Here is a 17,581-nt window from a genome sequence, read left to right as displayed (position 1 = left end):
GGGAAGGGTTGAGAGAAGGTGAGCCGCGATCAGCTGTTTGAGTGTATTCACAGCTCAAACATAGCTCGGCATAGCAGAGTTGTAACTGCTACGTGAGGACAATTCTACAGGAAAGAGTGTGTTCTCTTTGTGCAGACTATGCTGCCAGAGTCAGTCATATACACATGAGAAGGGTAGAGAGTAAGTGAGCCGCGATCAGCTGTTTGAGTGTATTCGCAACTCAAACATAGCTCGACATAGCAGTGCTGGAACTTGCTACGTGAGAACAACTACAGGAAGGAATAACTGATCAGCCACATTGACGGGCAGGCGGCCACACAGGTAGTGTGCCTCAGCAGTGATCTCCAATCCCACGTAACTGTAAGTGTTCTGCCTGTCAGGCAGTTATATTACTAAATCGAAGTTTGTTTTCTTTGTGCAGATCAGGCTGCCAAAGTCAATCACATATACAAGGGCTGAGAGGAGGTGAGCCGCGATCAGCTGTTTGAGTGTGCTCGCAACTCAAGCATAGCTCAGCTCCGTCCCTCCATGTATTGTGACCGAGTCTGCAGCCCAACATGCGGTATTGACGTGCTTAAGTCCCTGACCAGGGCAGATATTCTGCCAGATAAATGATTAAATCAAATTGTTATTTGAACAGTACGGAGCAATGTGTGACCATCTAACATTGTGATGATTTTAAAAGACACCCGACGCGCGTTTCGCCGGTACTTCCGGCTTCTTCCAGGGGTGGCGACCGCCAGAATCAGAGGCCAGATATGCTAAAAAGATCCCTGATTGACAGGGATGGTAACCAATCCAAACAGTTTAAGACTAGAAACAAAATAATAGTGCAATGTGATACTTCCGGCTCGTTCCAGGAATGTATCCATGTTAAGATAACACTGCCAAGGCTCAGGATGCATCAATTTATAACAAAAAGTTCAAATTGCAGTCATGTCAGGACATTGTGCTGCACATTTAAGTGCACATATAGCACTGTCCTGCAGAAACAAAAATATATAAATGTGAGTATAATAGTCATAGAGAAGGGAGGGGGAGGGGTAAATGTCCGTTCTAGAATAATGCCACTACACAGTCTGTGTCTTTAAACAATCGGATAAGGGGGGTAACATCGTTATCTGGCCCAAGGATCAATATATACGTGAAGCGAAGAGACAGCTACTCGACAAACAGTGCTACAAACCGTTATGGGGAGATCCGACAGTCCAATTCTTGAATGAATATAATGTAATGATTTCAGAAGCTCTCTTATTGGGAGCGATCACACCCAATGAAAAAAGTTTTCTATCCGTCAAGGACCCTAGGGTTTCCACCTTTTACATGCTCCCAAAGGTTCACAAAAATCTTGTGAACCCTCCGGGCAGGCCTATTGTCTCTGGTGTGGGAAATCTCACGGAGAAGTGTAACAAGTGGCTCGACAACGAACTCCGTGACATTGTGTCGAATTTACCTTCCCACACCAGAGACACTATGCAAATATTGAAAGAGTTGGATGGAATCAGTCTTAACCAAGATGAAATTTTTGTAACCTGTGACGTGGAAAGTCTTTATACCAGCATCAACCACTCTAGAGGTTGTTCAGCGGTAGACTATTTTCTATCTAGAGATCAGAATCTGAACCCCGTGAGGAAGGACTTTATTCTTAAAGCACTGAGATTCATCCTTACACGGAACTATTTCTTATTTGACGGGCGGTTTTACCTGCAAATTAGGGGCACGGCGATGGGAGCAGCTGTGGCCCCCACATTTGCCAACATCTATCTTGGCTGGTGGGAAGAGGTAATTGTTTTTTGTGATGAGTTTAAAATTTTGACAGATAACATCTGCCTCTGGAGGCGTTTCATTGACGATATATTCGTCATTTGGGGGGGCCCTATCTCTGATTTGGAGAATCTCATTGGAAAATTGAATGACAATGATTTCAATCTGAAATTGACCCTTGACTATAATTCACAGTCGATTCCATTTTTGGATGTTCTCATCTACACAGATCCAGAGAGGAATCTCCACACGGATCTCTATAGGAAAGTGACTGCCACCAACAGCCTGTTGGCTGCTGAAAGTGCACACTCGAAAAACACAATTAGGGCAATACCAAAAGGGGAGTTCTTGAGATTGAGACGCAATTTCTCAACTTTTATTAATTTTAAGAAACGAGCAGTTGAATTGAGGGCTAGGCTGCAGGCGAGACACTACTCTAACCGTAATATCAAAGAGGCCTACAACATAGCGCTTAGAACTAACCGCGAGGAACTGCTCGTTTCCAAAAAGACACGAACCAATGCAATTACCAAAACCTCTGAAATCACTATACAGCCAAGATTTATTACTGACTATCATGCAGACTGGGATAGCATGATGCAGATTTTAAACAAACACTGGCACGTACTGAAATCGGATCCCAGTTTAAATATGATTTTGGGAGAGAGGGCCCTTTCAGGATATCGCAAAGGAACCAGTATTTCAAATATTTTGGTGGCAAGCCATTTCACGCGGGGTGACGGTACCAAGAGGGTCCAGAATACAGGGTTTTTTCCCTGCAAGCTATGTAGGGCATGTAGAATACTGACCACAACCAAGCAATTTACTGATGGATTTGGGGCACTGTATAAGATAAAAGAACATATGAATTGTAATTCCCAAGGAGTTGTGTATTGTCTGGAGTGCCCCTGCGGTTTGAGATACGTGGGCAAGACGATCAGAGCACTCAAGATCCGTATTGGAGAACATATCAGGTCAATCATAAACTTTGATAAAACCGAGAGGGACTGTACACTCCAAAAGAAAATATTTACGCCTACTCCAATTGCCAAACATTTTAAAGAGAGACACAATCTGGAATGGCAGACTCTGAAAGGTTGGGCCATTTGTAAACTCAATATGGGTATTAGAGGGGGCAACCTCGATGAGGCCCTTCTGAGGAGAGAAAGTGAGTGGATATTCCGTATGAATTCCGTGAAACCGTTTGGGATAAACGAGAGTTTTAATTTTGGATGTTTTCTTTGAACCTGTTATTAACGATGAATGATATTAATTAAAATCTTAGATTATCAGCTCACCGTGCTAGATATTCAAAATCTCTACTTCTGGCACACTGATAGAGTAATTAATGCCTACACAGCATTGTGTATCTACAAACTTGTTCTTTTTCTATGTGAATGTACCCATTGACAGCTGTTTTCACATACAACCAAATATATTAAATTATATCTTCTTGTCTCATATTTTTGTGATGAGACATTAATTTAATTTCCATCAAGTTACTATCCATCAGTGGAATTATTGATGGACTGTACTCACAGACTGTGTAGTGGCATTATTCTAGAACGGACATTTACCCCTCCCCCTCCCTTCTCTATGACTATTATACTCACATTTATATATTTTTGTTTCTGCAGGACAGTGCTATATGTGCACTTAAATGTGCAGCACAATGTCCTGACATGACTGCAATTTGAACTTTTTGTTATAAATTGATGCATCCTGAGCCTTGGCAGTGTTATCTTAACATGGATACATTCCTGGAACGAGCCGGAAGTATCACATTGCACTATTATTTTGTTTCTAGTCTTAAACTGTTTGGATTGGTTACCATCCCTGTCAATCAGGGATCTTTTTAGCATATCTGGCCTCTGATTCTGGCGGTCGCCACCCCTGGAAGAAGCCGGAAGTACCGGCGAAACGCGCGTCGGGTGTCTTTTAAAATCATCACAATGTTAGATGGTCACACATTGCTCCGTACTGTTCAAATAACAATTTGATTTAATCATTTATCTGGCAGAATATCTGCCCTGGTCAGGGACTTAAGCACGTCAATACCGCATGTTGGGCTGCAGACTCGGTCACAATACATGGAGGGACGGAGCTGAGCTATGCTTGAGTTGCGAGCACACTCAAACAGCTGATCGCGGCTCACCTCCTCTCAGCCCTTGTATATGTGATTGACTTTGGCAGCCTGATCTGCACAAAGAAAACAAACTTCGATTTAGTAATATAACTGCCTGACAGGCAGAACACTTACAGTTACGTGGGATTGGAGATCACTGCTGAGGCACACTACCTGTGTGGCCGCCTGCCCGTCAATGTGGCTGATCAGTTATTCCTTCCTGTAGTTGTTCTCACGTAGCAAGTTCCAGCACTGCTATGTCGAGCTATGTTTGAGTTGCGAATACACTCAAACAGCTGATCGCAGCTCACTTACTCTCTACCCTTCTCATGTGTATATGACTGACTCTGGCAGCATAGTCTGCACAAAGAGAACACACTCTTTCCTGTAGAATTGTCCTCACGTAGCAGTTACAACTCTGCTATGCCGAGCTATGTTTGAGCTGTGAATACACTCAAACAGCTGATCGCGGCTCACCTTCTCTCAACCCTTCCCATGTGTATGTGACTGACTTCGGCAGCCTTATCTGCACAAAGTAAACACACCTCGATTTAGTGATACAACTGCCTGACAGGCAGAATACTAATGGTTACGTGGGACTGGAGATCACTGTGTGAGCACACTATCTGATCAGTTACTTCTCCTGCAGAGTTGTCCTCACGGAGCAGTTACAGCTCTGCTATGTCAAGCTTATACATAGAGGACTAGCTAGCACGCAACAGTCTCAACTCTGCTGTGCCGTGTCTACTTGCATGGGACACATGCACATACAACCCATATGGTTGTATTGATGCAGGGATTTCTCCACCGCAGGGCTTTAATTACAGCCCGTTGGAGGAACCTTTAGTGTCATATGCAGGTTGACTGTCTCGTCATTGATACTGAGGGGGACAGCCATTTGCTAATATTTAACACTTTAATCTCTGGATCAGGGACTATTGCAGAGCCTCCTCGCATATACACAGGGGGAGGCTAGACACATATATCTTTAATAAAACGAATCAATTAATTTAGACATAATATTGTCTTAGTGTGCCAATCTAGGGGACTTTGGCACAACGTCATCATTTTTTCATCTAACATTGTTTTTAATAATTATTCAATAAAGTATTTTTTATTTTTAACATTGATGTAACACACTACTTTTCCCACTCCCCGTTCCTTTGTTCATAAGTAGTAGCCAGGCCTTATCCACCATGTCGTTGTCATCATCATCATCACTGTCATCTAGTGCTCCTCCTACGTCCCGTCAGTTATCCTTTACGGAATCGTTGTCCAATAAGCAACAATATATACCCAGTCATCCACTTGTCGTGCGGCTTAATTCACACCTGGCTAAGTTGTTGGTGGTGCAGTCGCTGCCGTACCACCTGGTCGACTCCGCCGGCTTCAAGCAATTGATGGCGTGCGCTCAGCCTAGGTGGCGAATACCTAGCCGACATTACTTCTCCAAAACAGCTGTCCCTGCCTTGCAGAAGCACGTGGAGGAAAAGGTGTGCCAGTCCTTGCAATTATCCGTGTGCAGCAGGGTACATGCCACCGTCGACACGTGAAGCAGCAACTATGGGCAGGGACAGTACATGTCTTTCACGGCCCACTGGGTCAATATTTTGCAGTCCGATGCACCACCGCAGCAATGCCAGGCATTACCACCTCCACGCTTGTATCTTTCTGGTTCAACTCCGGACACCAGGCGCCCACCATCCTCCTCCTCCTACTCCTCGCCCTCCTCAATGGAGGTCTTCCTGTCCCCGACAGGACACAGCGTATCTTCCACTCCTCCTCCCTCCTCTTTTCATAGGTGCAAGGTGAAGCGCCACAACGCTGTCTTACACCTGCTGAGCCTGGGCGAGAAAAGCCAGACAGGGCAGGAGCTGCTGCTGTGCATCAAGGAGGAAATCGCACGCTGGCTGTCTCCTCTGAAACTCACACCGGGCAATGTTGTCTCTGATAACGGGAAGAACGTTGTGTCTGCACTGCGTCTAGGTCACCTGACTCACGCTCCTTGCATGGCACATGTGATCAATCTGGTCATAACACGCTTCTCAAAGTCATATGTTGGTTTGAAGGGTGTGCTGGCCATGTCCAGAAGGGTTTGCGTGCGCTTTAGACGTTCGCATGCATTTAAGCACGCCCTTCTGGACTTGCAGCGTCAAAACAATCTCCCAGAACACAGCCTGATTTGCGACGTTCCAAAACGCTGGAATTCCACCCTGCACATGTTGGACCGTCTGTACGAACAGCGGAAAGCCGTGAATGATTTCCTGATTCAGCAGACGGGCAGCGTTTGGAGCCAGTGTAATTTCGAGCTCAGGCACTGGCAGCTGGTTAGAGACGCATGTCGCGTTTTGAGGCCCTTTGAAGAGGCCACACGATTTGTGAGCCGTGACGCTAGCGGAATGAACGATGTTATGCCGCTGATATTCATTATGGAGCAAACGCTCACAGCGATGATTCAGCAAAGGATGGAGGAAGGATCACATCTGGCTATGGATGTTGAGGAGGAGGAGGAGGATGAGGATGAGGAAACAGGACCTGAAGAGGAGCTGGATTTGGAGATGGAATCACAGGAAGGGATAGGGGACGAGGCAGCCGCACAACATGACAGTGATGGTGATGACGAGTCTGACGACGACCTTGATGATGGACAACCATGGCAGTATGGGGCGGAGATGGAACCAACCGGGCCCTCTGAAACGCTGGACAGGATGGCGAGCTGTATGCTTCGTTACTTGCGCGCTGACTGTCGTATTGTTAGCATGAAGCAAAGAGATGAGTACTGGATAGCCACACTTTTAGACCCTCGGTATAAAGCCAGAATGGGGGAGTTTTTTGCGCCTTCCAAGAGGGAGGCAAAATTGGCTTATTATCGAGAGAAGCTATGCAGCCAGCTTGTCACGGCTTTCAAACGGCAAACACCTGCTGCAAGCATGTCTGACCGGGGGGCCACTCTCCACTCCCCACTGTCTCATCGTTCCACCGCCTCTGGCAGAGCTACCTCTGCAATAGGCGGCGGCAGCAACAGCGGCGGCAGCAGCAGCAACCAATTCAGTTTGGAAAATATGATGACAACATTTTTACATCCAATACCCCGACCTGACACACATCGTAGTCACCAAAGGGATGTTCACCATCACTAGGTGCAGCACCTAAACAACCAGGTTCACTCGTACCTGGACTGTGCCCTTTCTCCGTCAGAAATGCTGATCCCAGACCCCATGGACTTCTGGGTCAGCAGATTGGATCATTGGCAAGAACTGGCCCAGTTTGCCATGGGTGTACTGTCTTGTCCACCCTCCAGTGTAGCGTCAGAGAGGGTATTCAGCGCGGCAGGGGGCTTCGTCACCCCTAAGCGAACAAGATTGTCCGCCAACAGCTTGGAAAATCTCACGTTTCTGAAAATGAATCAAGCCTGTATCGGTGAAGATTTTAAAACCCCTATGCCTGATGCCACTGATTAGATCTGACATTGCTGCTGCTGCTGCCGCTGCCGCCTGCTACTGCCGCCTGCTACTACAGGATTCTGTCCTGTCCACACTTTTTTTAATGTGCCGCTGTTGGTGCTGCTACTACTTCTACCACCAATCCACCCCCAGTGCCGTCTGCTACAAGCAGGCCTGCCCCACCACAGGGCTTTGTCCTGTGACTATCCAGTATCTTTTAATGTGCTGCTACTACTACTACCACCCTTGCTGTCTGTTGGCTACCTCTACTACCACCAATACACCTCCACTGCCGTCTGCTACAAGCAGGCCTGAGGCCTGCCCCACCACAGGGCTTTGTCCTGTGACTGTCCAGTCTCTTTTAATGTGCTGCTACTACTACTACCACCCTTGCTGTTTGTTGGCTACCTCTACTACCACCAATACACCTCCACTGCCGTCTGCTACAAGCAGGCCTGAGGCCTGCCCCACCACAGGGCTTTGTCCTGTGACTGTCCAGCGTCTTTTAATGTGCTGCTACTACTACTACCACCCTTGCTTTCCGTTGGCTACCTCTACTACCACCAATACACCTCCACTGCCGTCTGCTACAAGCAGACCTGAGGCCTGCCCCACCACAGGGCTTTGTCCTGTGACTGTCCAGTCTCTTTTAATGTGCTGCTGCTACTACTACTACTACTACTACTACCACCGCCTGTCTGTTGGCTACCTCTACTATCACCAATACACCTCCACTGCCGTCTGCTACAAGCAGGCCTGGAGGGCTTGTGAAAAGCCATTGCTTGTTGCTTTTACATCCATGTATGAATGAACCCCGGCAGGCATCTGCCAATAAAAAGGGTATATTTTTGGAGGGCTTGTGAAAAGCCATTGCTTGTTGCTTTTACATCCATGTATGGATGAACCCCGACAGGCATCTGCCAATAAAAAGGGTATATTTTTGGAGGGCTTGTGAAAAACCATTGCTTGTTGCTTTTACATACATGTTTGGATGAACCCCGGCAGGCATCTGCCAATAAAAAGGGTAAATTTTTGGAGGGCTTGTCAAAAGCAATTGCTTGTTGCTTTTACATTACATCCATGTATGGATGAACCCCGGCAGGCATCTGCCAATAAAAAGGGTACATTTTTGGAGGGCTTGTGAAAAGCCATTGCTTGTTGCTTTTACATTACATCCATGTATGGATGAACCCCGGCAGGCATCTGCCAATAAAAAGGGTACATTTTTGGAGGACTTGTCAAAACCCATTGCTTGTTGCTTTTACATTACATCCATGTATGGATGAACCCCCGGCAGGCATCTGCCAATAAAAAGGGTAAATTTTTGGAGGGCTTGTTGCTTTACAATGCATTAAGCATACAACATGCACAAGTGCAGTGGTTTCTGTTAGTTATCACCGTGTCCCATCCGTTTTCCTATAGCCATACATGTTGGCGTAACTTTGACACTAACTTTGCCTTAAAGACAGCTCAAAAGTACTTGGATACACTCATGGGTGACCTAAGAGTGTTATACAGGGCTACTAGTGCTTTTAAACAGTGTTATATTTTAGGGGCTTTCTTGTATTACAGGTTCGGTCAGAACTAGTTCGGTCCGAATCAAACTTTTTCATGAAATTCGGCGAACCAGCCGAACCGAACTTTTCAGAAGTTCGCTCATCTCTACCAAATAACAAAATTTTAAAAATTCCAAAAACTTCTAATTTTCCCATTTTTCCCCTAAAGCAATGTTAAAAAAAATAATAAAAGTTTAATATAACTGGTATCGCCGCAATTGTAAAATTCCGAACTATCACAATATAGCGTTGTTTAACCCGCTCTGTGAACGTCGCAAAAAAAATATATAAAACATGCAAATTACTGTTTTTTGGTCACTTAAGCTCTCCAAAAAAAATTCATCAAAAAGGTAGCATGTATCCCAAAATGGTATCGGTGAAAACGACAGCTCGCCCTGCAAAATGTAAGTCCTCACACCGCTAAATTGATAGAAAAATAAAATTGTTATAGCTCTCAGAATATGGCGACACAAAACGTTATTTTTTTTTAGCAAATAGTTTTATTTTTTTAAAAGTGGTAAAACCTAAAACAAAACATATAAATCTGGTATCGCCGTAATTGTATCAACCTGTAGAATAAGGTGAATGTCGTTTTTATCGCCTGATAGATGCCGTAAAAACAGAACCCTCCCAAAAAAAGGCGTAATCGCGGTTTTCTGCCCATTTTACCCCACAAATATTTTTTGTTCAGCTCCCCTGTACATTATACGGTACAATAAATGGTTCCATGAAAAACTACAACTTGTCCCACGAAAAACAAACCCTCATATGGCTATGTCGATGAATAAATAAAAAAGTTATGGATTTTGGAAGGCAGGGAGGAAAAAACTAAAATGAAAAACTTTAATTGGCCTGGTCTTTATGGAGTTAAATCTCATCCACACTGCTGCTACTGTAATACCCTGCAGATTTTCCACAATTAAATCTGAAATTGCGGAAAATCTGCAGTGTTTATGCCCAGTGGGTTCCTATTTGTTCTGTATCACCCTGTCATATAATACCCTCCACTTTGGACATTGATGTTTTCATTTTTCTGTTTTCTTGAAACACAGATGTTTCCCAGAAAGCCTTTCAGTTGCTTAGTGAGGAATCACAGTGCATTGCAATGGAGAAAGAGGCAGAAATTGAAGAGTTAAAGAAACAAGTAGAACGCATGGAAACAGATTATGAGCATATAATCCATGTAAGATATTTTGCAATTATGTTGTTTTAATTTAATTGTAAAAGTTTTTTTTTTATTATGCTGTAAGAGTTTTACAATAGTTGTTTTTTGTTTTGTTTCTCTTACAAGATAATTTCATTAAAATGTTATCTTTTTCTCATGGACACGGCATAGGCCTGTGTATAGAGCCTGTACAGCAGTGCACAGGGTCAATTGGGTTGCCATTGAGGTCATGTACTGCACCTCTGTATGCCTCTAATTTGAAACAAAGGTTTTTTTTGTCCGATTTTGTACGAATTCAACACAACAAAAATTGGGGCATGCTCTATCGGTCTCTGTATGTAGGGAGGTATTTTTCCCTAAAGCATTGCTTTTATTGGAGAATATCTATATACACATGGTGTCCGAAGCAATATGACTCCGTGCACTGCCATACATGCTTTGTGTACAGGGCTCTGCCGCCTGCATGAGACATTGGAAAAGCACTCAACAAAATAATTTTAAGGCTGGGTTCACACGACCTATTTTCAGACGTAAACGAGGCGTATTATGCCTCGTTTTACGTCTGAAAATAGGGCTACAATACGTCGGCAAATATCTGCCCATTAATTTGAATGGGTTTGCCCACGTACTGTGACGACGACCTGTAATTTACGCGTCGTCGTTTGACAGCTGTCAAACGACGACGCGTAACTTGACTGCCTCGGCAAAGAAGTGCAGGGCACTTCTTTGCAACGTAATTTGAGCTGTTCTTCATTGAACTCAATGAAGAGCAGCTCAAGATATACGAGCGTCTCAGACGCCTCGTATATTACGAGGAGGAGCTTTTACGGCTGAAACGACGCAGCTGTTTTCTTCTGAAAACAGGCTGTCATTTCAGCCGTAAAAGCCAGCTAGCGTGTGAAAATACCCTAAGGTTTACATGAATGTAACATTACAATAACCCTGATTGTCTTCTATAATAACATATGCATTTCTGTGTCTATATAACCTACTTTATCCCAGGCCTGTGTTCACTGTTTAGATATCTGTTTGTTCTCCCAAGATTATCTTTTTTGAGTGTCCATCTCATATAGGAGATCATTGTCATCTTGTACTTCTACATATAAGAGAAGGTAAAAGATGGGAATAGGATGTGTGACATAACATGTAACATTTATTATTATACTATGAGAGTATGAAAATATACACAATCTTAAATGAAATGGAGGATAGTTGTTGTGACAAAAAAAATTACCCTTATGCCCTATTCTCAAGTGGGTCATATAATCCCAAATCTCATTATGCTAAGCATATTACACGCTAGTGAGACTAACTGGTCCAGTCTGATATTTTTTGTCAAAGATATCAGATAATGGTGTGTGGTTAATAAAATTGTCCACTCCCTGAACTCCATTGCGCAACATTGAGGAGGAATTTTGGACCATTCTTTCCCGCAAATGTGTTTGTTCATCAATATTTCTCGGATGCCTTGTGGGCAAAGTCCTCTTCCGGTCACACCACAGCCTTTCGATAGGGTTAAGGTCAGGATTCTGACTTGACCAATCCAAAACACAAATCTTCTTCTTTTTCAACCACCTTTAGTTTATTTACTTGTGTTCTGTGGGTCATTGTCTTGTTGCATCACCCAACATCTCTTCAGCTGGACATCATGGACTGCTTCTCTTACATTCTCCTGTAAAGTTTTTTGATACACCTTTAAATTCATTGTTCCCTCAAGGAGCCCAGGCCCTGAGGCAGCAAAGCAGCCCCAAACCATGTGGCTCCCTCCACCATGCTTAACCCCTTCCCGACATTTGACGTATCCATTCGCCAAAGTCGGGTAGGGGAAGTATGGAACGATGCCGGTGTCGGCTGTATGTTACAGCCGACACTTCAGAGTAGAGATGAGCGAACTTATGAAAAGTTCGGTTCGGCAGGTTCGCCGAATTTCATGAAAAAGTTTGATTCGGACCGAACTAGTTCTGACCGAACCTGTAATACAAGAAAGCCCCTAAAAATCGTGTATAACACTGTTTAAAAGCCCTAGAAGCCTTGTATAACACTCTTAGGTCACCCATGAGTGTATCCAAGTACTTTTGAGCTGTCTTTAAGGCAAAGTTAGTGTCAAAGTTACGCCAACATGTATGGCTATAGGAAAACGGATGGGACACGGTGATAACTAACAGAAACCACTGCACTTGTGCATGTTGTATGCTTAATGCATTGTTAAAAAAGGTACAAAAATTAACCATTTTTGGCGACAGATGCCTGCCAGGGTTCATACATATAAGGTGGTAAAAGAAGAAGCAATGGATTTTGACAAGCCCTCAAAAAATTTACCCTTTATGGTGGCAGATGCCTGCCGGGGTTCTTCCATACATGGATGTAAAAGCAACAAGCAATGGCTTTTCACAAGCCCTCCAAAAATTTACCCTTTTTATTGGCAGATGTCTGCCGGGGTTCTTCCATACATGGATGTAAAAGCAACAAGCAATGGCTTTTGACAAGTCCTCCAAAAATTGACCCTTTTTAAAAGCAACAAGCAATGGCTTTTGACAAGCCCTCCAAAAATTGACCCTTTTTATTGGCAGATGCCTGCCGGAGTTCTTCCATACATGGATGTAAAAGCAACAAGCAATGGCTTTTCGCAAGCCCTCCAAAAATTGACCCTTTTTATTGGCAGATGCCTGCCGGGGTTCTACCATACATGGATGTAAAAGCAACAAGCAATGGCTTTTGACAAGCCCTCCAAAAATTGACCCTTTTTATTGGCAGATGCCTGCCGGGGTTCTTCCATACATGGATGTAAAAGCAACAAGCAATGGCTTTTCACAAGCCCTCCAAAAATTGACCCTTTTTATTGGCAGATGCCTGCCGGGGTTCTTCCATACATGGATGTAAAAGCAACAAGCAATGGCTTTTCACAAGCCCTCCAAAAATTGACCCTTTTTATTGGCAGATGCCTGCCGGGGTTCTTCCATACATGGATGTAAAAGCAACAAGCAATGGCTTTTCACAAGCCCTCCAAAAATTGACCGTTTTATTGGCAGATGCCTGCCGCGGTTCTTCCATACATAGATGTAAAAGCATTAAAGCAACAAGCAATGGCTTTTGACAAGCCCTCCAAAAATTGACCCTTTTTATTGACAAGGGTGAGTAGTAGCAGCACATTAAAAGACACTGGACGACAGTCACAGGACAAAGCCCTGTGGTGGGGCAGGCCTGCTTGTAGCAGACGGGCGGCAGTGGAGGTGTATTGGTGGTAGTAGAGGTAGCCAACACAGACAGCAAGGGTGCTAGACTGGTAGTAGCAGCAGAACATTAAAAAAAGAGACTGGACGACAGTCACAGGACAAAGCCCTGTGGTGGGGCAGGCCTGCTTGTAGCAGACGAGTGGCAGTGGAGGTGTATTGGTGGTAGTAGAGGTAGCCAACACAGACAGCAAGGGTGCTAGACTGGTAGTAGCAGCAGAACATTAAAAAAAGAGACTGGACGACAGTCACAGGACAAAGCCCTGTGGTGGGGCAGGCCTGCTTGTAGCAGACGAGTGGCAGTGGAGGTGTATTGGTGGTAGTAGAGGTAGACTAGCCAACACAGACAGCAAGGGTGGTAGACTGGTAGTAGCAGCAGCACATTAAAAAAAGAGACTGGACGACAGTCACAGGACAAAGCCCTGGGGTGGGGCAGGCCTCGGGCCTGCTTGTAGCAGACGGGTGGCAGTGGAGGTGTATTGGTGGTAGTAGAGGTAGCCAACGGACAGCAAGGGTGGTAGTAGTAGTAGCAGCACATTAAAAAAAGAGACTGGACAGTCACAGGACAAAGCCCTGTGGTGGGGCAGGCCTCAGGCCTGCTTGTAGAAGACGGCAGTGGAGGTGTATTGGTGGTAGTAGAGGTAGCCAACGGACAGCAAGGGTGGTAGTAGTAGTAGCAGTAGCAGCACATTAAAAAAAGAGATTGGACAGTCACAGGACCAAGCCCTCTGGTGGGGCAGGCCTCAGGCCTGCTTGTAGCAGACGGCAGTGGAGGTGTATTGGTGGTAGAGGTAGCCAACACAGACAGCAAGGGTGGTAGTAGTAGTAGCAGCACATTAAAAAAAGAGACTGGACGACAGTCACAGGACAAAGCCCTGTGGTGGGGCAGGCCTGCTTGTAGCAGATGGGTGGCAGTGGAGGTGTATTGGTGGTAGAGGTAGCCAACACAAACAGCAAGGGTGGTAGTAGTAATAGCAGCACATTAAAAAAAGAGACTGGACGACAGTCACAGGACAAGGCCCTGTGGTGGGGCAGGCCTGCTTGTAGCAGATGGGTGGCAGTGGAGGTGTATTGGTGGTAGAGGTAGCCAACACAGACAGCAAGGGTGGTAGTAGTAGTAGCAGCACATTAAAAAAAGAGACTGGACGACAGTCACAGGACAAAGCCCTGTGGTGGGGCAGGCCTGCTTGTAGCAGATGGGTGGCAGTGGAGGTGTATTGGTGGTAGAGGTAGCCAACACAGACAGCAAGGGTGGTAGTAGTAGTAGCAGCACATTAAAAAAAGAGACTGGACGACAGTCACAGGACAAGGCCCTGTGGTGGGGCAGGCCTGCTTGTAGCAGACGGGTGGCAGTGGAGGTGTATTGGTGGTAGTAGAGGTAGCCAACGGACAGCAAGGGTGGTAGTAGTAGTAGCAGCAGCACATTAAAAAAAGAGACTGGACAATCACAGGACAAAGCCCTGTGGTGGGGCAGGCCTGCTTGTTGCAGACGGCACTGGGGTGGATTGGTGGTAGAAGTAGTAGCAGCACCAACAGCGGCACATTAAAAAAAGAGTGGACAGGACAGAATCCCGTAGTAGCAGGCGGTGGTAGCAGGCGGCAGTAGCAGGCGGCAGCGGCAGCAGCAGCAGCAATGTCAGATCTGATCAGTGGCATCAGGCAAAGGGGTTTTAAAATCCTCACCGATCCACGCTTGATTCATTTTCAGAAACGTGAGATTTTCCAAGCTGTTGGCGGACAATCTTATTCGCTTAGGGGTGACGAAGCCCCCTGCCGTGCTGAATACCCTCTCTGACGCTACACTGGAGGGTGGACAAGACAGTACACCCATGGCAAACTGGGCCAGTTCTTGCCAATGATCCAATCTGCTGACCCAGAAGTCCATGGGGTCTGGGATCAGCATTTCTGACGGAGAAAGGGCACAGTCCAGGTACGAGTGAACCTGGTTGTTTAGGTGCTGCACCTGGTGATGGTGAACATCCCTTTGGTGACTACGATGTGTGTCAGGTCGGGGTATTGGATGTAAAAATGTTGTCATCATATTTTCCAAACTGAATTGGCTGCTGCTACTGCTGCTGCTGCTGCCGCTGCTGCCGCCGCGGCTGCCACCTGTTGCAGAGGTAGCTCTGCCAGAGGCGGTGGAACAATGAGACAGTGGGGAGCGGAGAGTGGCCCCCCGGTCAGACATGATTGCAGCAGGTGTTTGCCGTTTGAAAGCCGTGACAAGCTGGCTGCATAGCTTCTCTTGATAATAAGCCAATTTTGCCTCCCTCTCGGAAGGCGCAAAAATCTCCCCCATTCTGGCTTTATACCGAGGGTTTAAAAGTGTGGCTATCCAGTACTCATCTCTTTGCTTCATGCTAACAATACGACAGTCAGCGCGCAAGTAACAAAGCATACAGCTCGCCATCCTGGCCAGCGTTTCAGAGGGCCCGGTTGGTTCCATCTCCGCCCCATTGTCCATCATCAAGGTCGTCGTCAGACTCGTCATCACCACCATCACTGTCATGTTGTGCGGCTGCCTCGTCCCCTATCCCTTCCTGTGATTCCATCTCCAAATCCAGCTCCTCTTCAGGTCCTGTTTCCTCATCCTCATCCTCCTCCTCCTCCTCAACATCCATAGCCAGATGTGATCCTTCTTCCATCCTTTGCTGAATCATCGCTGTGAGCGTTTGCTCCATAATGAATATCAGCGGCATAACATCGTTCATTCCGCTAGCGTCACGGCTCACAAATCGTGTGGCCTCTTCAAAGGGCCTCAAAACGTGACATGCGTCTCTAACCAGCTGCCAGTGCCTGAGCTCGAAATTACACTGGCTCCAAACGCTGCCCGTCTGCTGCATCAGGAAATCATTCACGGCTTTCCGCTGTTCGTACAGACGGTCCAACATGTGCAGGGTGGAATTCCAGCGTGTTGGAACGTCGCAAATCAGGCTGTGTTCTGGGAGATTGTTTTGACGCTGCAAGTCCAGGAGGGCGTGCTTAAATGCATACGAACGTCTAAAGCGAACGCAAACCCTCCTGGACATGGCCAGCACACCCTTCAAACCAACATATGACTTTAAGAAGCGTGTTATGACCAGATTGATCACATGTGCCATGCAAGGAGCGTGTGTCAGGTGACCTAGACGCAGTGCAGCCACAACGTTCTTGCCGTTATCAGAGACAACATTGCCCAGTGTGAGTTTCAGAGGAGACAGCCAGCGTGCGATTTCCTCCTTGATGCACAGCAGCAGCTCCTGCCCTGTGTGGCTTTTCTCGCCCAGACTCAGCAGGTGTAAGACAGCGTTGTGGCGCTTCACCTTGCACCTATGAAAAGAGGAGGGAGGAGGAGTGGAAGATACGCTGTGTCCTGTCGGGGACGGGAAGACCTCCAAGGAGGAAGGCAAGGAGGAGGAGGAGGAGTAGGAGGAGGAGGATGTTAGGCGCCTGGTGTCCGGAGTTGAACCAGAAAGATACAAGTGTGGAGGTGGTAATGCCTGGCATTGCTGCGGTGGTGCATCGGACTGAAAAATATTGACCCAGTGGGCCGTGAAAGACATGTACTGTCCCTGCCCATAGTTGCTGCTCCACGTGTCGACGGTGGCATGTACCCTGCTGCACACGGATCATTGCAAGGACTGGCACACCTTCTCCTCCACATGCTTGTGCAAGGCAGGGACAGCTGTTTTGGAAAAGTAATGTCGGCTAGGTATTCGCCACCTAGGCTGAGCGCACGCCATCAATTGCTTGAAGCCGGCGGAGTCGACCAGGTGGTACGGCAGCGACTGCACCACCAACAACTTAGCTAGGTGTGAATTAAGCCGCACGACAAGTGGATGACTGGGTATATATTGTTGCTTATTGGACAACGATTCCGTAATGGATAACTGACGGGACGTAGGAGGAGCACTAGATGACAGTGATGATGATGATGACAACGACATGGTGGATAAGGCCTGGCTACTACTTAGATGACAGGGACTCGGAGCAGCAGCAGCAGTGGAAGAGGGGTCTTCATTAGATGTACATGATGATGGTGGGGCATGTCGATTGTCCCACATGGCCTTGTGATGCCGCTCCATGTGTTTACGTAGAGCGGTAGTTCCTACATTGCTGCCCTGCCCACGCCTTACTTTCTGCTTGCAGATACGGCACTGTGCCATGTTTTCGTCCTCCGGGAAGGTACAGAAAAATTGCCACACGGCAGAGTACCGTAAAGAGGTAGTACCACGTCCACCACCACCACCACCACCACAACCACCCGAGCTTGCCCCTTGTCTGGCAGGCTTTTTCGGGAGCCTACACAAGCATCTGTG

General features: G+C 46.4%; 1 protein-coding gene across 3 annotated transcripts in view; it reads left to right on the top strand.

Moving 5' to 3' along the window:
* Positions 1 to 17,581, top strand: part of DRC12 (dynein regulatory complex subunit 12 homolog) — a 155,903-nt gene that overhangs the window by 129,065 nt on the left and 9,257 nt on the right. For all 3 annotated transcript variants that reach the window (XM_075838907.1, XM_075838905.1, XM_075838906.1), the window contains one exon: positions 9,941 to 10,071. In XM_075838907.1, the coding sequence (XP_075695022.1) occupies positions 9,941 to 10,071 (131 nt within the window). The remainder of the gene's footprint in view (positions 1 to 9,940; positions 10,072 to 17,581) is intronic.

The sequence above is a fragment of the Rhinoderma darwinii genome, chromosome 10 (genome assembly GCF_050947455.1).
Source record: "Rhinoderma darwinii isolate aRhiDar2 chromosome 10, aRhiDar2.hap1, whole genome shotgun sequence".
Classification (NCBI taxonomy): Eukaryota; Metazoa; Chordata; class Amphibia; order Anura; family Rhinodermatidae; genus Rhinoderma; species Rhinoderma darwinii.
Note: the sequence above shows the minus strand (reverse complement) of the source record. Positions and strands in the feature narration are given on the sequence as shown.